The 24,866-nt window shown below is 38.9% G+C and overlaps 2 protein-coding genes across 6 annotated transcripts in view; one reads left to right on the forward strand and one right to left on the reverse strand.

Annotated features, from left to right (window-relative positions):
- The window catches only part of gal (galanin/GMAP prepropeptide), a 53,578-nt gene that overhangs the window by 6,537 nt on the left and 22,175 nt on the right, over positions 1 to 24,866 (reverse strand). The window lies entirely within an intron of this gene.
- Positions 7,120 to 23,426, forward strand: caprin2 (caprin family member 2). Of its 4 annotated transcripts, none has more exons than XM_054799878.1 (19): positions 7,120 to 7,292; positions 9,898 to 10,149; positions 10,238 to 10,300; positions 12,101 to 12,187; positions 12,881 to 13,119; positions 14,455 to 14,537; positions 15,109 to 15,186; positions 15,471 to 15,508; positions 15,871 to 16,056; positions 16,675 to 16,716; positions 16,790 to 16,918; positions 17,933 to 18,017; positions 18,996 to 19,045; positions 19,123 to 19,218; positions 19,824 to 19,964; positions 20,626 to 20,725; positions 21,268 to 21,344; positions 21,839 to 21,890; positions 22,601 to 23,426. In XM_054799878.1, exons 2-19 carry the CDS (start codon positions 9,913 to 9,915, stop codon positions 23,173 to 23,175), a joined length of 2,358 nt encoding a protein of 785 aa, XP_054655853.1. In that variant the 5' UTR covers positions 7,120 to 7,292; positions 9,898 to 9,912; the 3' UTR covers positions 23,176 to 23,426. The 4 variants fall into 4 exon arrangements, with proteins under 4 accessions (XP_054655853.1, XP_054655855.1, XP_054655854.1 ...); XM_054799879.1 differs by lacking the exon at positions 7,120 to 7,292 and adding an exon at positions 9,140 to 9,773; XM_054799881.1 differs by lacking the exons at positions 7,120 to 7,292; positions 9,898 to 10,149; positions 10,238 to 10,300 and adding exons at positions 10,499 to 10,561; positions 10,659 to 10,717; positions 11,260 to 11,415.

Below are 24,866 nucleotides of genomic sequence, written 5' to 3' on the forward strand. Positions count from 1 at the left end.
GTACCTCTTTGCAGGTCTCATCATTCATGTTCTTTTCAGAAATAAGCCTTTCAAAAACCTGCAGCGGAACATTAGTGTTATTTGCCACAGTGCTCACAATGCAAGATGTAAAATTCCATCTAATTGGAGCATTTTTGGGCATTTCTGAACTTCCTACAGACTCACAAAATGACATTCTCTTCACAGACTTAAAAAAAAAAGTGGCAAACCCAGTGAGAGTTGCAAAAAATACTGACTTGACTGAGGCAAGCATTTTACAACTTGAGACAGCTCTAGGTTCAGCTTGTACAACATTAGATACATTTGTAACAGCACTCCCTGACAAAACAAATTTTGGGTGTTGGTCTGCCCTGCTCTTTAATTGTTAGTCTTTCAAATAGCTTTCCTAAAAGCGTGTCCACAATGTTAGCAGCGCTGCCATCATGGCTGGGCTAACAAGGAAACTACTCCTCCCAGAATGGTGATATGATTTAATGAACCAACAAACGTACAAAACGCTGGGATAATGTAGTTTATTTACAATGTAGTATGTACAAAATGTGCAATTTGTTGTATAATTGAATCGCTGTGAAAAGACACCACTACTTCATCAAGACTTCACAAGCCAACAAATCCATAGACCCCCAGAGAAGCTCAGCTTCCTAAGAAGTGATGTTTCATGCCCTTTTATTCAATCAGAGTCTTACTTTCTCGCTGTGACCTTCAAATGGGGATTTACCATAGGGATTTACACAGGCAGCCTCCATGCTGTTGCCGAGAGAAGAGAGGTCGCATCAGAGAGTAAAGGGTGACTGGTCTTTCACTCTCATATAGCGCTTTTCCACCTCCAAGGCACTCAAAGCGCTTTGATGCTGCTAGCACATCTACCTACTGATGACAGCAGCAGGAGCAACTGTGGGTTCAAGTGCCCAAGAACACTTCGATACGATCAGGATTGAACAGGTTGGGAGACAACCATTCTACCACCTGAGCCATGCCGCCCCCAAAATCACTCAACAGCAGTTCAACATACTCGCAAAATTAATCGCATTCTAGCGCACTTTAATGCAGTTATAAGTCTAAGTTTAACAATGCACATTTGACCAATTATTTTATTACATTTAAAAGAGAAGTTCAGCTTCGCTTGTAGTCAACGAACAATCACCACTGGTTTACAGATCTTCAATGTTGATATGAGGGTTAGAGGTTGCTGTCTCAACAAGACTGTATGTCTGCATCGGCTGCGATGACGTCCCTGCTGGTAAGAATGTATAAATAGAACTACATTGCATTCCATGCTACATTCAGAGGCACAGTTGCCATCATGGTTAGTGCTCATGAAGTGAGCTTTGTCAGATAGGCTGGAGTCATCATCTGACATAAATACGGTTGATGGGTCAGGTTCCTTGACCCATCAACCGGGGTCACCTACTGGTTTTGGTTGGGTCATGCCAAAATCTGCACTCTGAAAATAGTGGTTATGTTCTGTGCCACTCCATTTGCTCTGCTCTGAGCATGGTCTTTTTTTTCATTCTGGATGCTGATCTGCATTTTAGGGTTAACCCTTCGAAGATCACAGGCGACTATGAATCGAAATAATCTGAATCACATTGACTGAGTAACTTTGGAGAAGCGAGGTGCTCTCACCTGAATCTTAAACAGTACAGTACAGTAGAGTACAGTACAGTACAGTACAGTACAGTACAACAAGCACTAAGGCAATCAATGAAATATTGAGGTGTTCTCATTTATCCTATACACAACATTGTAGCCACAGTCAAGGGTCATGTTTCTCTGACACTGCAGTCCTTACGGCAGTTACCTCCCACCTACCTTGTATAAGTGTTCTGGTTTTCTTCAACCCTGCTTCTTTGTCAATTCAAACCATATTGTGGGCTTTAATTTCATTAGAAAGACATTTATGACTATATTTAGTACTGACCTGTCTAGATACTTGTGTTTGAATATACTTGGGTATTACTCAGCGTGGATGAAATCATTTGTGGATTTTCTGTTTTCTGTTAACTCAGAAGTCAGTGTAATTTGTAAAGTGACATATCCACCTTCTTGACCTTCCTGCAAATTGTATGCGCAATAAAAGCACGATTATAGGCTGAATATACTTTAGTTCCTAGCTATCTTCTTTACAACAGACTATATGTCAAGATGAAAGTTCACCAACACAACCTTAAAAATGTACACCTGGCAGTGACGTGCGATCAGAGAGGAAGGTGAAAAAAAGGTTAATAACATGAAATAAATATTAATATTTGTCCATTTGTGGTATGTGTTTTCTGTATGGTGTCTTCTAATGTTTAAGGAAAACATGTTGGATTTCCTCATACACAACCAAGTTGTTGACGGTACACAACATAAAACAATACAGAGTTATGCGGGAAGTTTCGACACCAAAACAGATACAAAAGATCTTTTCACAATGGTTATTAACCAAAAGTGCACTAATAATTAGCAGGAAAAAAGGGTACAACAAAAAACGCAGATGACAGAAACATCACAAGGAAAAAATTAATAAGAAATAGTACAACCAAAGAGGGCAAAGCCATGCTTGTAGCTGAACAACAGACAGTGCTCAATAAGCCAACAGTTTTATAACAGAAGCTAATTAAAAACAAATCCTGGATGAGCAAGGCAAGCAGCAAAGAAGGCACTGGCATAAAGGCAAAGAAGCAGCAAAAGTCTGACAGCAAAGCTTAAGGGGGTATTCTGCGAAGCGAGTTTAGTGGGTTAGCGAGCTGTGTTGAGTGGAAAGCCGGACTTGCGTGTTCAACGAAGGTAGCTCTCTTTTAAAGCAGCTGTATCGCCATGGTAACTTAGGCTAAGCTCATAACCCTAGACCAGGTTATGTCCAGGCTTTCATCTTAAAATCAGCTATGAAAGTGACACTGTTTCACTGTTTAATTAATTCAGAGATGGTGTCACCATTTACTTAAAACCTACGAGGTTCCCGATGGGACATGAATTTTTTTTTTTTAATAGAGCATTCCCTAATGATATTATCCATCTATAAAACAGATAGATTTTCAGCCGAGGCAATACACTAGATATGCCCACGCGAGAAATAAAATGCAATATGAAATATTGTCGCCCGAAGTCAGCTGGGATAGGCTCCAGCATGCCCCCACGACTCTAAAGAGGAGAAGCGGTATAGAAAATGAATGGACGGATGTATAATTAACGTTAGCGGATGTAAATGTGATAGGAGTCCTGGCATGAGTACTGAGCCTGTTAGTCTTCTTATAATGCAATATTTTCTGGTTCAATAAACACTATGAGGCATCAACTGCATTAAAACACTTATTTTATTATTTACTTTAAAAAGTCGCCACAAAACACATCACACACTGCTATCTAGTGGTCACAACTAAATACAGCAGATTCAAATATTTAATGATCTTATGACATAAAAAACTAGAGTTGTTGCTCCAATGTATTTATTTTTTTAATGGATATGTGTTAATGTGTCAAAGTTGTGCAATGGTGAGCGTTGATGAATGAAAAGACTAGTAGGGTATAGTTTTCAGAATAATCAGTGTTAACTTGCAAATTCATACGTTTGCATGCTGGCATGCCAGCAGTCCTCCCTCGCTGTATTACCGGCGACAGTGTTGCTTTTAGCAGTCATAATTTTTTGGGAACACCTCATAACGCTCCATAATAATTACGTATTCATTTTTTGTAAAATACACTGGTTGGGATCGCTTCACTTTTCAGCGGAAGTAGAATATATGACGTCAAAGCACAAAGCCGAAAACCGGATTTGACAAAGTAAGTTCATAACCACCGTCGCGGGACCAATTAAGTCTGATTGCGGATGTTAGGTTTTGTCGAGCTGCATCTTGAGCACAAAGCCTGGGTTTGTGGAGCCACTTTCGCCGTTTAACCCCGAAAAAGGCCGAGTGATGGCACACAGGTGCGCCATGGTGGCTCCGCCCAGGAACGTCAAATTAGGGCACTGCAACAACCGGGAGAAGGAGGCAGCCACACAGCACAGTGTCTACATTACAGAACTAAATAAAACATAAAGGACACTGACAGAAAATACAGTATGTGATGTTTTTATCTATCGTAACCATTTGTAAAAAAAATATGTGTACAATCTATGTTCTTTTTATTGTACAGCCGTTTGGGCCTCAAGAGAAAATGTGTTTTATAAATAAAATTGACCTTGACTTTCAATAAAAGATTGTACAACCCAACTATAATGAGATATTTAACAAGATGCATGAATAAATGGGATGCTGGAAGGCTGGGAAGTTGTATTACTATGCGCATTTCCTCGCATAACAAGTACATCTCCCACAAATGCATCATTCTACAATATTATAACTTGCTCTTGCTCCAACCCTATCAAATGAGAATTACTTACTAAAAAGTATTAATGCACAGAATAAATCTGCCCTTAAATGATTGACGTCACTCTGTAACCCACTTGTACTAATATGTGCAAATTACACTTAATCACTCATCATTTAGGTCGACTTCAAAAGGAAATGCCAGTCATCAAAACATATTATATCGTTAGCACAATTATGTGTTATTTGGAAGGATGGTAATTGCAAAAAGAAAAAAAAAAGACAAGAAAAGAAAAGTGCACAATTTTCTCCTTGCGTGTGAGAATTAATTAAATGTACCATATCACGACGTAGCCTTCAGGCATATTTATTTACCATCACAGGCTGTAACCACAAACATCACATCACACCACGTTCTTAAAGGTAGACTTCCGCATTACTTGCCGCCGTGTGTTACGTCACCTCCTCGAGCACAAAACATCACTAAATAAGTATGTCATCCAACACAATGAATAAGGGCGTAATCATATGCCAACACTTAACACTTTTACACTCACTTTTATGTGAAAATAAAAACATACATACAACCTTTGATTCAAACACAGCCATATACTGTACAACAGATGCACTACAGTGGGACCTCAATTAGCTTCATTCATCAGTTTCAGATGGTCAGACAAAACCTGAAACGCACGTTAACTGAATACGTTTTTCTCATAAGAATTCATGCCAATCCAATTAATCTGTTCCAGACACCCTTTTTTTTTTTTTACACAAAACACATTTTGTAAAGAACAATTATAGTTTTAAATACAGTCGTCCCTCGCCACTTTGAAGTCCACAGCTTCACTCTATAACAATTTTTCAAAATAAACAATACATTATTGCTTTGTTGTATTACTCAAAATATGCATATTTAAGCAAATTTTACACATTCCTTGCCTAAAATTAAGCATTTTCAAGCATAAAATGGCTAAATGAATGAAAATACAAATAGAAGGCATTCAGACGACACATTCAAAGATGTGAGATGTAGTATTCTACACTTGTCAAAGGGGTCAGTAATGTTACACTGATGAGACAATAGCCACCAGGAAGTACTGCCCAGAAAAAAACAACAAGGAATTCTCCCAGTGCTAATGTGTGAGTCTATGTTAGATCTTTTTTTATATCTAATATGTATTGTTTTCTGTTATGTCCACTATATTTTATAATACAAGTGTAAAGGTGACTATAGGGGTGTTATTTCATGTCTAGAGGGCTCTAATGATGTTAAAAAAACATATTTAGAAGGTTGTAAACAAGTAACATTTGTGTTCGAATCTGGCCATCTCTGTGTGGAGGTTGCATGTTCTCCCCATGCGTGTGTGCATTTTCTGTGGGTTTCCTCCCACATTCCAAAAATATGCATGTTAGGTTAATTGGAAACTCTAAATTGTCCAAAGGTATAAATGGGAGTGTTTGTCTATATGTACCCTGCGATCGGCTGGCGATCAGTCCAGGATGTACCCTGCCTCTCACCCAAAAAGCCAGCTGGCATAGGCTCTAGCATACCCCTGCGACCGTAGTGAGAACAAGCGGCATAGAACATGGATGGATAAACAGGTTCTCTATGCTCTAACTACAAAAATATTCTATTTATAAATAAGGAATCCTACTTTGCGAAAATTCACTTTTCACAGCCAGGTCTGGAATTAATTAACCACAATAGATGAGAGATTACAGTACATATAAATGACAAATTAAATTGATGAATTAACATTTAAGATCACTTTTACCTTTATATGAGGTTACCCGTGTAAGACTCTTGTTGGTAAACAAGGCGATGTTATCCAATATTATCAGACATCCCTAATTTAAACCAATTGAAGTGGTTCCTTTAATGATCTGACATGTTCTAATCTCTTTTATTAGAATGTGATCGGCAATTGTGTCAAAGGCTTCGCAAGGATCTAAAAGTAATAGTGTGGAGGTAAAAATTTTGTGGGAAGCAACAACGAGGTCAAGTGTAAATTTCTGTCTCAGTCTCAGTATTATGACACATCTTCCATTCATCCATTTTCTATATTGCTTGTCCCCATTAGGGTCACAAGTAAGATGGAGCCTATTCCAGCTGACTTGGGTCACGGAAGGCATCCACTTAGATGAGGGGAACACCAGCATGGTCCACAAGAGCGACGTTAGTCTTCTGAAAGAAGACCTTTGTGAACTGCAGCGTTGTCTGTTGAAAAACCCAAGCAATACCACACAGATGAGGGCCTTCAGTCGTGAGGGACGCCCCCTGCAGCATCTCCACATGGAGCCCCTGCACAACCTGAAGCTCCATTGTGCCACAGAAGGTAAAAACACACCATATCATGATGGCACCCCCTCCACTGTCCCTTGTGGAAAACATCCTGATCTCCTCGTCAGCTGATGAACAGCCTATTTGGCTTTAATAGTTGTTTGCAATAAATTGCTTACTGAAAATGTTTTGCCTCACTCCCATTTCTTCTTTTTGCATTTGGAAGCTCTACTCAGAACCTCCTTAAGCTCCAACAGCGCAAAATGTAAATTGTTGCAATTTTCAACCAGTTATAACATTTTGATCAGAAGTGTATTGAAGCCACACAACAAAAACACACACATACAGTATTTGTGAAAATAAACCTGAATCCGATACCGATACTACATTGGTTTCGATAATATTGATATTTGAATCGATCCTCCCACCTCTCTTAATGAGTTACAGTCAAGCACAACGCTGTATTTTAGGACTTGTAAAGTGTTTCTGGGTTCTTACGGGTTAAAAGATTCATTTTTATCAGCAATCTCAGCAGTGTGCAGTTATGCACTTCGGCTTATCTATTCTACCTGAAAAGCAGAACCGGAAGTATGTATATAAGGGCAATAATAGACCCAGAAGCCCTCTCACTTAGAACGAGCAGGAGTCAATTTGGTTTGGACGTGGTCGTCACCTGCTTTCCAGATTGGAATTAACACCCAAAACAGAAAAAGGAGGTAGGCTGCCTTTGACGCCGTAGCCACCATCGTTCCTTTAATAGGACCGGTTGTCCTGTTGGCGAAAGTTTATTGTGGATTGATTAGCTGTGTTTCGACGACGTCTCCAACACAGTTCGAGGCGACTTTCATCGAATAATTGTCCTGTTATTCAGTTCAGTGCCGTTTTATTTCAAGAATGCCGTTTTTATAAAGGTACTTTGCACACGGCCCATACGAATTGTATCTGTGGAGCTGCTTAATTGCACCACAACATATTAACTTTTGGTCATAAATGTAATCTGTTTTCAACTTTGAGAAAACTTGCATGCACGGTTAATGAGACGTTGCTTATCGTTAACTCATTAGAAAATATCGGGTAAAAAATGGTCCTCACGACATTGATACCAAGATGGTGTCCTTATCAGATCGATACTAGCGTGATGCGCTCGAGATGTCCGTTCGCTTCTCTCTTGTGTCTGTTTTTGTTGTTATTCAAATATTGTTATAGTTTGTTGATAATTTTTTGTTTTCCCTAAATATTTGATCGACTATATTCTCATTATGATAATCAACAAATTTAGGGCAAAAATCATGAGCTTGGAGTAAGTAAAAAGTAAAAAAAAAGTATAAAAAAAAGTCTTGGTATCATATCTATACCAACATTTTTAGTATCGCCCACCTCCTAGAAATCATATTTCAGGAGTTTTTTTTTAATTATTTAGTGGTGCTAGGTGATTTACGATTTTCAATTAGTACACATATTTTAGCCTTTGTTATTGTTAGGCATGTTGTCATGATTGTCATTAAATTTCAGGGACAATACACACTGAATTTTTTTTTTTTTGGAAAGAACTTAACAAAGCTGAACTCCTACTGCACAATTCCACACTTTTTTTTTTTTACATAATATATAACGTCATATTTAATACACACCATGATCCATCATGAATAGTGATAGAAAAAAATTGAAAATCCAGTAGTCCAAATGAAAATCTTCATTTCTTTAGCGATTACGCAGGACATTTTTTGTCATTAGGAACACATTTTTTGTGTAGCTTTGTCATTTAAAAACAGAAATAAATACAATTGATATCCCTTTGCAAACTTGACCTATATTCATTCAATGCTAAACAAAATAAACACAAAACAGACTTGCACAAAATATTCCCGGGATCTCATAAGAGTTCATTTTACTGCATCTCTACATGTCAGTCAGAAAAGATACAGTGTTAATCGCTGGTAAGCACAGTTTAACTGTTGTTTGCCGCTGTTGTTGGTTTTTCTTTTTGTAACTTTTCCTTCTTGTTTCAATTCCTATTGGCTTGTTCTCGCTCTCAATTGACCCTTTTTGTGGCTAAAGGGCTTTTTTTGTGTGTGACTCCTGTGGTGAAGTGAATATTATTATTATTATTATTATTATTATTATAAGGTTCATGATGGCGTTTGAAGGGACGAGGTAGCAACTACACAAAAGCATAAACCAGCTGGAGCCACAGCAGGAGGATAAAAGAGCCCCGTACCGCTCCGGAGCTTCGGGTTGCAGACCCCTGCTCTAGATTGTTCTAAGTAATTCGGTAAATGTAACTAGTCCATCAAATACATGCATAAAGGACACACTGACTGCAGCTACAAACTTTCATGCACTTACTGTATTGTTCCTAAAAACCAAAACAACTCTGAACTTTGAACTTTTGTCTGACGCCTCACTCGATCCAAGAGACCAATGGTTCTCAAGTGATGGGTTGGGACCCAAAAGTGGGTTGCGAGTCTTTGCCTGGGGAAAAAAAATAAAAAAAAATAATGTAATGATCTAATGTATGTGATGCACTTCATGTTCTTGCTACACGCCGTGAGGTGCATGCCATTTTTCTGGGTGACTTGAGTGGGAGAGAAAGGACAAGGAGGGTTAATGCAGATATCTGCTGGAGAAAAGCACACTATAAAGAGACAGCATCTAAGTGCTGCAGCTCACGTTGTGTTGAGAACAGTCCCTTTTTTAAAATATGATACATCTGGGAAGTTTGAGTTGAAAAATTCCCACAATTTGGGTAACCCCTTGTCATTGATGGTGATGGTGGGTCCCGTAGCCAAATCAGTTGAGAACCACTGCAATAGACAACTGTTTGATGTGTCTTCTTTGGCGCAACATCTGTGTTTAAACATGTACCATCCCCTCTTCTAACGTATGTAGCTTGGGTAATTACAAATCTGAATGATGACAGACTTGTTGAATAACCAATGAAATTGTGAGAATGCCGATATGCTGGTTGATCGGTGGGCTTTTACGAAAACAAGGAACACCTACGTAACAGAGCAACATGGACTGTGCGTCAATGGTGCGTCAACGCTGTGCCTTTTTTGAAGTCTTTTTTTATTTTACAATTGAGTGTGACAAAATATACTTCGTGGACAATATACAGTGTGCAGAAAGCCTTGGAGCTTTGTTTGCGTGGAGTTAGTGAAGACTCTGACTCTTGGAACGCGTACCTCTGACATTAGGTAAGGACTCAAGCTATGGCCCCATTGTGTTTTCCAGTCCATATACAGTGTACTATACTAGTTATTTTGATGGCAATTTCTGAAAAATATACCAAAAAAAAAAATCTAACTCCCCCGCTTATAGTTGTGGAGCCGAACAATGGTGCAGCTTCCATCATCTCCAAAGATGGGTGTCACTCATCTCGCTGAGCAGTCGGAGAGGAAGGAAAGACTGGAAGACACTGAGATTGTTGGAAGCCCAAAGGGAGACTTTCCTGCTAGCCTCTGCCCCTTGGAGAGCTTTGAATTTCCCACAGCCTATCATGGGTATGAAACCTACATAGAAGATGGCCTTATCTGCCTCAAACACAAGGTTCGCAACTTGGAGAAAAAGAAGGTAGGTGGCAGCAATGCCCTTCGCATGTGGTAAAAGATGTTTGAATGTTAGCGTGTTGGACAGACAGATTTTTGTCATGTTGCCACAGCTGAAACTCGAGGACTATAAGAAGAGGCTTGACTGCGGTGAGACTCTAAATAAAGACCAAATGGTGAGTCCAGATTTTGAAATTGCATCAAATGTATAAATGTGATTCAATATGTTATGTTCCTTATTTTGGAAATCCTGTTTCTCTTTTTGAGTGATTGCCTATTTGGAAGCAACATGCATTTTGTGGGATGAGCTGCACCATTATAGATGTTTTGTACCTGGATAAAATGTGCCAATTCTTCACTGCCAGGCAGCATATTTAAGAACTATGGCCTCAGATTGAGCTGTTTCTAAACGCAGTCGACTGTTGGAGTGATGCAAGGTTAATGTATGGACTGCTTCGCAAGAGATCAGGCATTACTGCACTTATGCTTAATTGGAGGATATCCTATAACTTAACAGCATTATATTATTCCCAGGATGACTGACCTCAGACATTGTACAACATCACTGCTGAGGGTCCCACCCGCATTATTAGGTAATGAATGAAATATTAACTGTTGTGCATGCTATTTGCTTTAACTTTATATTTCCACAATCAATTATGATAATTTGATGCCGTGATCGTGGGGGATGCTCGGATCGATGGGCCATCAATCGATATCGTCCGATTTCCGTGGAAAAAGCATGTGATCGGCATCTGCCGATCACAAAAGCCGATCACCTCTGGCTCGTATTATTTCAGCATACAGGCTGTAGCGAGCGTCTGCGCAGGCGCGCTAACCGAAAACAAACATGTCTGCTGTGCGGAAGTTACCTGCCGTTTGTGAGAGAGATATAAATTTTGCACACTGCAAAATATGCTAAGACAAATGTCTCACCGGGGTAGTTCGTTAAAAAGCTTTAATGTAATACGGCATTTGAAGAACAAACACTTGACAGCGTATGGTGAGTTTTCGAGGCTCACGATATGATCATCAAACGGCAGCTAATGTAGCCAACGCTGGACAATATGTACGTGCGTGACAGTCAGCAGTCCAAAGCAAATAACCTGAAAAATAATTGAATTCATTGGACTAGATGACCAGCGTCTCTCAACGGTGGAAGACACCGGGTTTGCCTACTGCTCTCTCACTTGAAGCCCCACTGCATGACAACCTGGAAGTCCTTCTAGAACGCCATCAAACTATGTACTCTCACATCCAAACTCTCCTTAAAGAAGACGCCTCATCCTCTGTAAGTTTCACGAGTGATATGTTCTCTTGAAAAAGTCAAATATGTTTTTGTCTAAATTAAGGTGATTTTATGGTTCCCTTTTTCATCTCATGTAGCCTCCAAAATGTGCATAAGCAAGGTCCAGAGTTTGCAAGTATGCATGTTCTCCTGCCAAGTTATTTTTGCGGTGTACGTATCGTTCAGTACGCAATCTTTTGATAAATGAGACCCCTGGTCATGGTGGCGACTTGGGAGGCCTACTACCTGGTTTCTCTGCCATTCCCCGTTTAACGGAACTTTGATAATGCTATAACTTGATTCTGCGCAAAACCACCTTGAATTTGTCCTCCTGATGTGGGTTTTATCAAGATCAGATAAATGTGGAATGCTGATTGCTGGAACACCAAATAACTACTTTAATGTGGCCTATGCTCATAGCTGCTGCCATTGTCAGTTGTTGCAACCTCGGAGTACTGGAAGCTCAAAATAAAATGCATAAATTGGCTGTCTGGCTTAAGAGGTGACAAAATGGCAATTTTACATGGGTACGGATACATTGCATTGATGCTATCCCTCAAATGCATGTTTCTTTTCTCTGCAACATTGTCTATTTTCCAAGGAGCATTCTGACAACATGGGGGGAAACAATCTCTGGACTTAATGTTAATTTACCATGACTGTAAGATTTTTTTGTTTTGATTTTTAGGCTGCTGTTGATAAATATGAGCGGGTGGTGCACAATCTGGAGTTTGCTCAGGAGCTACACAATACCCTGGAAAGCTTGACACAAACTGTAAGAATTTTGCTATTTCCTCTCGCACATTTTCATGAACGCGCACAAAAGATTTAACACTTGCGAGAAACGGGGTGTGATTCAGCTGGAACATGTGAGCAGTTAATGCAGTACCTTGTTGAATACACATTGTAACAGCAAAGGCTATCGTTTACTTGACTGGTGACCAGTCCAGGGTGTGCCCCGCCTCTGGCCAGAAGTGAGCTGGCATAGGCTGCAGCAAACCCCCACGACCCTAGTGAGGAACCTGTCCAGACTTACAAAGGAGATGGTTTTGTCAAGGGAGTTGGTACCACAGTCACTAAGAAAATCATTAGTAACACACTTTGCATTGAGATCTTGCAGTGCTGCAAGGTCCCCCTGTTCAAGAAGACACATATACAGGCCTGCTGCCAGGGCACATGTGCATGGATGTAGAATATCCCATAGCTCATGTCATGTTCTTCCTTAGATTTTGCCTCAAATGCTGTAAGACACAGCTGATTCAATTATGGTTATGCCCATGCCAAATACTGATAGCTTGTCATAATGCAGCAGTATAGTTACACCATTTTTGGCATCTCATTGCTGTCCCTAGGGGGCGTAACTGCATGTTATCTGACAACTGCAATAGGTTGTGATACACTGTATTTCAAGTACAGCATTTGCTGAGGGAATTGCAATTTTAAAATTGGTTGATATGTCTTCTCACAGCTGCTGAGGTCGCAGAAGAGAGCAGTAAAGCGTGAGCAAGTGGTGAGGATGGAGGCAGAGAGGAGGCAGTTAAACATGGTGCTTCAGATCCAACACCTCCTTACCAGCCTACAGCAGGATCATGTAAAGAAAGATCTGCTTCATGGACTCAACCAAGCACCCTACCTTCCAGCCCAGAAACTGCACAACCTGAGCCAGCTTGCCAACTTGCTTGAAATGAGGCAGGATAACAGATTAAGGTGATTTTTACAGTGATGACGGCTTGAGCATTTGATTCTTTGATTTGAAACAGAGCCATTTTTGTTGATAATCAAAAATGCTTAAATCAGCAGCTTGAGATGTTCCCAGGTTGTTTCCCCTACAGTTATTAATTTTTTAAAGTACCTCCCGTACATAGAAAATTGAGGGATGCAGATTTATTGACATCTTGGTGAATCTTATGTCATTAGCTTTTCGCCAGTGTGTCAATGAGACAAAAAATAAAATGGTTCAACACTCGGCACAATTTGAAATGTTTTCAGAGTGCTCTTGTGTTTTAGGTCAAGTGTTCCTGTTAAATTACGTGTTCTTGCATTGACTTTTGTTGAGGAATTTTGTTTGTTTAGAATTGTGACTAGTAGTATCTGTTGTGGAGCCACTTTTCTTGTTGAAAAGTTGCAAGGCTGGTTTTCAAGGGGTGCAGTCTTTAAATTTTCATCCCTGAAGTCGCCCACTAATCCGCTGGGTTGTAGTAGTTTGTGCTGTTCTCATACAGTTTTTCAGAATACTTTTGATGCAGCTTTTTTGCATCCGTGCAATTTTCACCGTCTGCTTCTGTGTCAGAATGTCTTGAACATTTATGTACAATCTTTATTCAGGCTCTTTTGAAGCCTATCATATTTACACGTCAAGTGTTTCTTTTTGGCAAACAATTCATCTTATTTCCACTAATTGCATTTAGTTTCAGACACACTCGTCAGATTTGCTTTTCACCAGTGTCTGATTGCATTTCAAACTTGTTTTTTTTTTTTTTGTACATCTTCTTTCATAGCATTAATTAGATTTTCTGGTTCATTGACTGGTTGATTGAGAGTACTACAAATAATTACGGGAAATGTAGTGCCTACTACAGGGCGTAGATGTTCTGTCAACCTCACTAGTGCTGAGTTTTTAAGTCCCAATATCTAAAAATAATGACTGAAGTAGGAGTGTTGCTGTTTGCAGTGCTGGTAGTGGGAGCACCTACTAAAGGGGAAAGACGGGAGAAGAAACCTACATAGCGTATGAATGGGAACAGCAGATAGCAAGGAGAGAGAGAGGACGAGGAGAGAGAGTTGTCTCCCTCTCCTCGCTCAGTGCATCATTGGAGATCCCCTGGCAATGTAGGCCTATGGCAACAATACTAAGAGATGATCCAGGACATGTCTGAGTCAGCCCTGACTATAAACCCTTTCAAAAAGTAAAGTTTTAAGTCTATACTTAAATAGACATGGTGGGTCGTAAAATTTAAAGAAAACTGTAATTTACCGTTTTTTTTTTTTTTTTTTAATTATTCACCAAAGACTAATTTGTATGGAATCTTACTTGTGTTGAAGTTTAGCGCAGAGGATGGAGCAGACATCTCTGATCTACATGGACCTTCTGGAGGGAAAAGACAAACCTGTGGCTGGATCGACATGTGTGTATGGGGAAAACAACCAAAAAACAAACTATATGTAATTGACTCATCATAGCTAATATGACAGATACCACAATCAAGTGATCGTTTATTGCTTGTGAGGGGGCAAAAGACTTTCCCAATTTCTGTAACTGCAATTATTTATGGGTATTGATCAAGTGGGTGCTGGCAAAGAACCAAACCTACCAACTACCACGAGCTTCTGTAAATCATAGATATTGAGAAAGTTTCTAGGTCTTGGCCTTGTCAAGTTTTGACACTGTAGATTCTAGCACCACTTTAAATTTAGGTGAATGTAATGTATATGTTTGAGCCTGTGTAAATTACAGAAAATCCAAGATGAATTCAAATTTGCACGTAGCTCCTGCTTTTAAATGTAACTATACAATAGTGGCATGTCTGAACTGTGATTTAGAAGTACACCACAAACTGCTTTCTTCCATATATTCAATAAACTATTTATGCCCGTTTTATTTTACTATCTTAAATAATGTACTGTATCAAAGAGAAGGTAATGACTTGCCATGGTTGCAAAATGAATTTCCTATATTCTGTCTTTTTTTTTGTCTAGTTAAACTGCTCAAAGAGGAACTCACCAGACTGTTGAACTGCAAATACTTCACTTGTCTTCCTTGCAAAAAGACTCCAGGTGAGTCCAAACTGGTATAGCGGTAGGTGGTTACCTTCACTATCTGACTCAATTTGTGACTGTTGTACTAGTTGTAGGGCTATTAACAGGGTACTTTACTAATATAGCATACCATAAATAAAATATTAAATTTAATGCATATGGCCTTTTTAACCAATTTTGAGTTTTTGATGCTTTGCAGGCCTTCATAGCAACCACACTCATTTGTGGGTCTTTGGAGATTTTTTCAAAGAATACAATTTTTGATACTGTAAATCATTTTAACCTCTTTGTATCTCTGACAGACATATCAAAGATGACAACCTCTGAAGTTTCTGAGGAGGTAATACCCCTTGGCTTTATGTACTTGGCTAAATATATAAAAATTCCATTTGTACTAGATGCTATAGGAACAATTATATCAATATAAATACTTCAGACCTGTTTCACAGGAATTAAACATTCAAATTCTTAAAGCTTACACAAAATGAACAGTAGCAAGAATGGAACAGTCCATATGAACCCACTTATTATTATTATTATTATTATTTTTTAAACTAAAGCTTACTTTAAACTAAAGCTTTAAAGCTTACTCGGTGTAATTTTAACATAATCGTGACATTATTATTAATTGCTGCCAGAGATGAGAGAAAGTAAGGTGTTTTTCAAGTGTTCTGTTTCTTGACAGTTATTTGTGTTATAAAGACTCTAGCTGCTCGGAACTGGAACGGCGGGGTCCAGGTCATGAGCGTAGAGGAACCTCCTGACTGCTGGGATTCGGATGGAGGCACTTCGCCACAAGATACCGTCCACAAGCCATGGAAAGGAGCAGCCACTTTGATCCCCAAAGTCCCGGTTACTGACAAAAGCAAATCTGCTGGCAGCAGAAAGGTAATCTACAGCTGCCAATACCCTGGATTTGGAGGTTTTTTTATATTGTTCTAGGTGTTTCTTATTGTAAGTCAATGCACTTGGTTCTTTTAATAATTATTTGCACAACGCTAGATGGAAGTTATCATGAATAACTTTATTTATTAGTGCACACCTGCCAACATCTACAAACATTTTGTACTCTGCATGCATTTTGACCATTGGATACGTTTGTGCGCTTTGCTTTACAAGTATGTATTTTGTTGCATTTTGCTGGTTTCAGTTTCCAGTTCAGTCTGTACAGTACAATAGCATTTCAAATTGGGGATGTTGCGTGGAGAAAAATTACTGTTCCCTGTGTGGGCATGACAAAAAATAAATGGGAACTACTGCTATAGCCACATTTTTAGCTCAGTTTGCACCAAAATTAAATACTGTATTTTCTTGCCCTGGACATGTGCCACCTATTCACAAATTTATTAAATAGTCCTCCTAGAGGTTTTTGTAATACTGCTTACTATCTCAAACACCAACAAACGGGTGAAAGCAGTTATTGAATTACAAATGCAAGGTTTATAGCTTTGTGTATTCTATCACACGGTACATGAATGCTCAACATGTTTGTTTTTTTTATTTCAGGAAAAAGAGAGGAAAACTAAAAGAAGGCAAAATATCAAGACTGTGAGTACAAAATCAATGAAATTTTAAGGAAATTAGTTTGATTTTGAGTGTTAGTCCTTTTGATTCCTGACAGGATGTTCACATGGACTTACCTGGGCTAAAATTCAGCTCCCTGTCAACCTTATCCAAAGACCCTATCCTGAGGAAACAGCACTTGGAAAACCTAATGACGAATATTTGTGGCTCTTTCAGTTTTATGCAGGTGGATATGCTGTAATATACTGTTGCTATTGAAGACCTACTGTCCACCAGTGCACTAGAAAATGAATACAAAACTTAGCCTCATCTGGTGGGGTGGTGGGTTAGATACACTCCCCTCGTAAAGAATTGGAACAGTGGGGCAAATTCCTTTTATATTTTTCCTGTGGATTGAAACAGTTGAGTTTGACATCAAACAATGAATATGAGACTAGATGGGCCAAACTGCAAAATGCGGCCAAACTGATTGGGAGAGCCTTGCTCATGCAGCAAGACAATGACCCAAAACACACTAATACAAACAATAAAGGCATTCATCAGGGGCAAGAAGTAGAATGTTTTTACTGGACAAATCAATTTCCAAACTTGAACTTCATAGCGCATATACTGTATGTTGACACCTGAAAGAGGCTGCAGTGACAGCCTGGAAAATCATCACAAAATGTTTAGTGGTGTTGATGGGGTCAAACCTTCAATTACTGCAAGCAAAGAATTTGCGGCTAAATATTAAGTCTTATTGTTGGCTTATTTTAACTAGTGCTGTCAATTAATTAATCACATGTTGTCCATAGTTAACGCATAATTAATCACAGATAGAAGTTTGTATCTATGGGAACAAGTACCTTTTATTGGATATGTTTTTGTCTACAAAGCCTCTCAAATCCAGCGTTTAAGAGGCTAAAGCATTAGAATTGTTAAATGGGTTTAAAATGATTGACAAAAGTGTGCTTACTGACACACTACCATTTTGTGGAATCCATATCCTGTGATAGTTACATAACTGTCACATGACAACCACTGTTTCATATACTGTGTCTTCAAGGGACTTTGTAGGGCCCATTTTAGGACATTTAGAGTGTTTTGTCTCCATGGGTTTTTATGGGTTAAGTCTACAGTATCTATTCAGTCCACAGTCAAAATAAGGAATTGCCCACACTGTAGCAATGCTTCTGGAGTTGAGTATATAGAGTTTATTGTGTTAATGCTTTTTTCTTAAAGATTTTAAAATGGTGTGCAGAATTCTCTCCTAGATTGTGAGTCATTTCCAGATGATGGACACTCTAGATTGCAAAGGGAGCCATCTGAATCGTCCTCTCCTTTGGGTAATGTTGAACTGGAAATTGCAATACTCTGAAATTTGGTTAGACTTCTGATCTGCACTGTACAATTTTTGCAGTCTTTTAAGATTAATGCAAGGCACACTGCATTAAGTGGATTATTGATTTACTGAATGTTTTATTCACTTTTCGGACAACGCAAATATTGAATGCAGCGTCTCTGTATTTGCTTGGTACACATGTTCAGTGATGGTAGTGTCCCTTCATTTGGTGACTTTCCAATCTCTTTTCGTCAGTGCCAAACATTGACATTTTATGCAGATTAAGATTATTATGCACATTTTAGGATGACCAGTAGCTACCAGAGTAAGTGTCCATCACTGCACACTCACCATTTTGGCCATTTTGAGTGCATCATCCGGGTACTGACAGCGCATTGCCTTTTGCCGCACTTATGCACTCAAAGGACTCAGTGTAAAGACTAAGTTGTGTCACGTCACATGAGGTCAGCAAATCTTGTGAGATTTCAGCTTGGTGAGCGTCTAAAAGATTAACATTAACTTTGTTGTTTTGCATTTTCTATGGTTTGTTTTTGTGGTTTCTGATGCTGCCACAAATGGGTATTAATGATGGCAAAGAGGAAAAGTTTACTGATGACTATGAATTTACTGCGACATGGGAAAGGATCTTGATGGAATGAGCAAATGATTTTCACATAATTGTTCTACTGTTGTTCACTTTTCTTTCGCTATGGCTCAGCGCCTGTTTTCTCTCGCAACTCAAAATTCAGACCTGTGGAAGTATTGCACAAATTTTAACTAACATGGCAGTCTGTTGGTTTTTTTTTGCTTCCAAATGCAGATATTGCAGAGTATGTTTTGAGTGAGAGTGAGACAAGCTTGGGTTGATGCTATTTTCTACAATTAACATTGATCCAATTATATAAATATAAAGCTGGTGTTTGGCGAGTAATGTTTTGGGGTTAATTGGGTTTCTCAATGTGTGATTTCCTTCAACAAACAGCTCGGACAAATTCAAGAAGCTCAAGTGATGCCCTTCCAAAGGAAATGCATGTAAGAGAGAAATCAGCTGTGACTGTTGTCAGATTTGTGTTGGTCAAGTGGCGAAAGCTTAATTGTTTTTCGCTCAGTCCACGCCAATCTCCACCAGGCTTCTCAACCGAAAAACCAGTCTGACAAATGGGGATCAATACCTAAAAAGCTATGGACTGGAGCTTTCCTCCGAGGTAAGATTTGACACACTAAGATGAGGCATGCCTTTGAGGAATTAGTTATGGCGCTTTAACTTGTTTCAGGGACTCTACATTTGCTTGAAAGATAGAAATTTTCCTCGCCATTGTTTGGCAACAAAGAGTTGGCGATCTCTGTCTGATTTGAAGTAGAACTGCTCTTGAATTGAGGATTGGAATTGCAAACTGTCACAATATTTTACCAACTGGTATTGACTGTACAAAACTAATACAGGAGCTACAACACATACAGTAGCAATATCAACTGTATGAAGAAGAAAACTTTATAAAATGCACATAACCTGTGTAATAAATTGCTCTTTCTTACAAAAAATGTACAGAACAGAGATTAGCAGAGCAAGCAAATGTTAAACACAATCTAATAAAACATGTTTTGGACATTTGTGTTGATAGTACATAAAGGTGAATGCAAAGATTCAATCACATTAGTTAACTTAAATGCACAACTGCGCATATATTGAAGTGTGACAGCTGTGTGAGCAATAACCATGCAATATAGATAGTCTTTTTGTCCACCCCCAATATGCACATTGGTCAGTAAGACTGAGTTCTTACTTGACTTTAACGTCTGTGTGCTTCAGACACTGGTGACCGAATCAGGGAAAGATTCTCCCTGTAAAAGGATGGAGCAGAGCATCTCCGTTCCTGCTCTGAAGCATACGTTTTCCACACCGCCCGTCAGGCAAACCATCACCTCTGAGCATTTTCAGGATATTCGGTCGGTAAGTCTTAAAACGTTTTTAAGAATATGGTTGATGTTAATGTTACGTTTTTTTTTTTTTTTTTTTTTTTTAAACCAAAAAGTAAATTGTGTCACAAAGGCGCATTTGATGGCATTCCTAATCTACAGTTGTGCACAGACTCTTAACATACCAGAAGTAGAGCTTCCCTGCCGTCTCAATTAGCATGTGGAGGACCCATTGCATGAACATCATTGTATTTTTTTGGTTTGTTGTAGAGCTGCAACAATTAATTGATGATTAATCAATTATCTAATTGACAATTTTGGTATTTGATTAATCTTTTTTTGTTTTTATAAATATACATTTTTCAGCCTCTCAAATGTTAATATATTTTTAAATTTCCTTTGTCATCGATGAAAGTAGACATATTATCTTTAGTGTTTTAGGCAAAACAAGATATTCATATACATCAGCTTTGACTCTGTAATCAACATTCTTGATTCTTTTCTGATATATTTGCGACCAAATCACTAACTGTTTGGATTTGGTTCATATTGATTTGGGCCGTGTAGGCCTAACTGATTACTCGATTAATCAAAACAACAAGTTTCATATTAATCGACTAATCAAATAATCGTTAGTTCCAGTTTGTTGTTGTAAAGTCATAGCTTTTTTTTTTTTTTTTTTTTTTAAACTTCAGGCCTTAGGTAGGGGTGCCGAGGTAGAGCCCAGGTACACCACGTCTAGCACTCAAACACCACCTGAGTTTGCTCCCTCAGAAGAACAATCACAGCCACAGGGTAAGTCTTTCCTGAACTAAAAAAAAATACTGTCAACACTACTGTGAGATGAGTTGCAATGCACTTTAACCAAGTAAACGTATTGGGCCAGTCCTTACGGAGCCCCGGAGGGGACATGGAGAAAAAAAAAAAAAGAATGAACTTTTGCGTTCCCTCGCAAAACTTTTGCGAGATAATGCAAAACTGTTTTGCGAGATAACGTAAAAGCGACTGTAGTAAAGATGGAAACATATTGACACATTCACACTTCCGGGATCAATAACTCCCAAGTGAATGTCTCTAACACAGCAAACCATACCTCTTTCCAACCGTGGCAACACAGCCAAACAGCTATAACCCAGTTTTTATCAAAACGAGCCGTGTTCTGTGCAGTCTGACTTATATTGATCTCTGTGAGAAGCCGGCAGCGAGACCGTCTACAAATGTCTTCTTCTTCATCTGTATTATGGCGGTTGGCATCAATGTTGAGATAGGGTTAATTGTGAATTGACAGTATAGTAATTATGAATATACTTGAATTGACTTGACATTTTTGATTGTAGAATCCAATTTTTGTCTGGCAAGGGGAACTTTCCAGGCTCATCTCAAGAACTCTGGCCCTCTCTTCTCTGCTTCAAGAGTAAGTACATCTCTGAGCTCTATACAGCCTGTCCCTTTATAGTATACTGTACATACATGCACAAAAAGGTTCCATTTATTTAATTTAATAAATAAAAATAAATAGGAAATGTAAGAATTATATATATCAGAGTCATAATATATTAACATTTTTTAAGTCATATATACTGTAGTTGTTTTTATAATTTTATAATACATTATATGCATTTTTGTGTCCAGACTTGGCCAAATCTTCCAAATATCAATATCGTCACATTTTTCAGTGCAGAGCCATCTGGTATAGATGAGCGCACAGTGGAATTTTACATGCATTTGTTTGCACATGGGTGATTCAAGGTGCGTAGGTAATAACCATTTGAATTCTTGCCGACTTTCCTGGTCACACGTTCAACAAGTGTCACCGACTGTAACGCTTGATTGCTTCACTGATGTAAATTAATACAAATAGTAATCCAATGAAACAGGATGTCTCATGGCCTTTTTATATATTCACAGAACTCTGGATCCCAGCATGTATATGGATGTGGAGGACAGCATAATTCCAGTGGTAAGTTCTAGAAGTGGTGCAATGTGTTTAGGACAGGGTGGTCCAGTAAATGATCAAGATTCACACCATTTTACCATAATTTGTCAAGATGCAGTGATGCAGTTGGAGATTTATTTTGTTCGCTCAAAATGCTAAATGTATAGTCTAATTTTCTATTAATATATTTATTCCACTTATTTTGTTTCTTCTTTTCTTTTCCTTCATTACTGGATAAGTTATATCTGTTGCTGCACATTCTCTATTCCTTTCTTGCCCTATTAAAAAATAAATAAAATAAAAAAATCCACTTCCTGTGTTTAGGAGTTTATTGTTGTCAACATGTTAAACATATGGTAAGAATGAATTATCAGTAGTAGACATGGAGAAGGGATAGGGTTAAATAAGCCTTGCTTCTTCCTACTCCTTTTTGTACAAATGTAAACATGTGATGGTCCTTAATGTAACTTGTTAAGTACCGTAATTTCTGGACTTTTGAACGCACTTTTGTATAAAAGCCGCACCCACTAAATTTAAAGGGAATATATGATTTGTATATTACCGTAGTCTTGCTTTTATTGTGGGGGTGAGAGGTAGAAATACTGGCCCATATGGCCACATGTTCAGTGTAAATCCAAAATCATTTATACATCTACATTTTCGGTGCTTTATTTTGCAAAATTCAATTCTACTTTCACTAATTCCACATCAATTGTTTTTTTTGTACTCTGCAGCAGCCTGGAGTGAGTCCTCAAAGGTTAGCAGCCCAGAGCGTGAGGGAGAATTCACAATTGTGGATTCAGGACATGGTGATTCCCTCCCTGTCTCCATCTTAGAATTTCCACATAGTCCTCGTGGCCACCATCACACTACTCTACTCCCCATGCAACTCTATCCCGTCTCCCAGCCGCTGCGAGTGGCATTCACCGCCTCTCGCACCGCCAATTTCTCCCCAGGCAACCTGGACCAGCCCATTGTTTTTGATCAGCTGCATAGCAACCTAGGGGAGATGTATGACAGCCACATTGGTCGTTTCACCTGTCCTGTTAATGGTACTTACATGTTCATATTCCATATCCTTAAGCTCGCAATTAATGTGCCACTTTATATCAACCTCATGTGCAATGAAGAGGTGATTGTATCAGCGTATGCCAATGATGGCTCGCCGGATCATGAGACAGCCAGCAACCATGCCATCCTGCCTCTCTTCCAGGGAGATCAGGTTTGGCTGAGGTTGCATCGTGGCGCTATTTATGGAAGCACCTGGAAGTACAGTACCTTTTCTGGCTTTTTACTTTACCACGATTGAACTCCTGTCTGGTTTCTGGGCTTTGTACCAAAGTGGAGCAACTGGATTACATTTATCTGTAGAGTATTTGTTAAAGGTCACCAATCAAACTTGTCGAGTGCTCTTTAAAGCTCAGGAAGGAAGGACTGTTTTTGGTGGTGGGAATGGTGTTTAACACAAGGCCAGTATGTTGAATTAAAAAAAACAAAACAAAACAAAACAAAAAAACATCTAATGTCCAACTGGTCCCTTTTGTGTGCCTCAATAAAATATGAGCAGTGACGTTTGTGTGCTTCTATTTAATTTTTTTTTTTTTAATATGTTGCTGATTATCATACCTCTTTGGTAAGCAGTGGGATATATTGCGACCATTTAATTTGTGTAGAACAGTATAGTTGGAACTTCTTCGTATTCCGCGTATTGGCAATAGTTATCACAACATGGGTCAACAAAATTATGTTGACATGCCAGAGTTTCCCCTAGGTTTACAGCTTTGGGGGAACACTTCGAGCCTGATAACTTAATAATACTGTAACGGCTGTACCAATGGCAGTAATAAACCACTATTACTAGATGTTAAAGACTGACGGCGGTATTTCTAAAACTAATTATAGTGACTGTCATAGTATTGTTGGCCAAAACTCTTGAAGGCGGAGCACCCGGGAAGAGAAAGAAATACATAAGTATCTCAAAGCTCATACAAATTTCAAGGACTCTTAGCACCTTATTAGATTTTGAAAAAATTCATGAAAAACATTGGGAATAAATCACGCAAAAACACTATGGCAACTGCTAAATACCAGAAATAGAACACCACATAACTGTGAGGCAGTAGTAGCCGTAGCTGTAGCCTGCACTATTTTGCACTGAGGAAAAATGAAAGTCGAGTCTGTAGATGAATGGTTTGAATCTCTGCTTTGGCATCTCTCAAGTTTGCATGTTCTCACTGTGTGTGTGTGTGTGTGTGCGTGTGTGCCCAGTGCAGGGTGTACCCCGCCTCTTGCCCTAAATCAGCTGGGATAGACTCCAGATAATCTTTTTTTAATGAAAAGGTAGCCACTATTGTCTTGTTTTCTTTTTTTTAAGGTAGCCATTAAAGTCAGTCTAAACAGTCAAATGATTGCCACATAAAATAACAATGTCTAAACCCACAACAATCCAGAGCAAGAATAGATAAGAACTATAGTAATAACAGTTGAATTGTAATATTTGACATCAAATTTAAACCGTCTTTGTTAAATGGCATTAAAATTATGTTAAATGGAAAAAAATAAGCTGACACACCGCCTTTTAGGGAAGCCATATCCTGGGACAGACACGACAACTCCTCCAAAATGTTTCCTATACTGTATATCACTTATAGAGACTTAATGAGGTAGAGCAAACATGTTTTACACTGTAGATTGATTGTGTTTATATGCAGACTGCATACAGTGAACATTCTTTTGGCTTTCCGTGTCAGGGGTCGCCAGAGCCAGTCAACCGCATGTTTGATTTGGCTTTGTTTTTACAGCAGATGCCTGGCGTTACCCGCCCATTCATTTGGGTTTGGGACTGGCACTGGACATCTCCAGTGGCCAGGTGTTGGGACCCCGGCCGGGAATCGAACCCTCATTAGGATCACGGGTGAGCTGGAGCCTATTCCAGGTGACTTGGGGCAAGAGGCAGGATACACCCTGAACTCGTCGCCAGTCAATCACTGGACACATATT

The sequence above is a fragment of the Dunckerocampus dactyliophorus genome, chromosome 15 (assembly GCF_027744805.1).
Source record: "Dunckerocampus dactyliophorus isolate RoL2022-P2 chromosome 15, RoL_Ddac_1.1, whole genome shotgun sequence".
NCBI lineage: Eukaryota > Metazoa > Chordata > Actinopteri > Syngnathiformes > Syngnathidae > Dunckerocampus > Dunckerocampus dactyliophorus.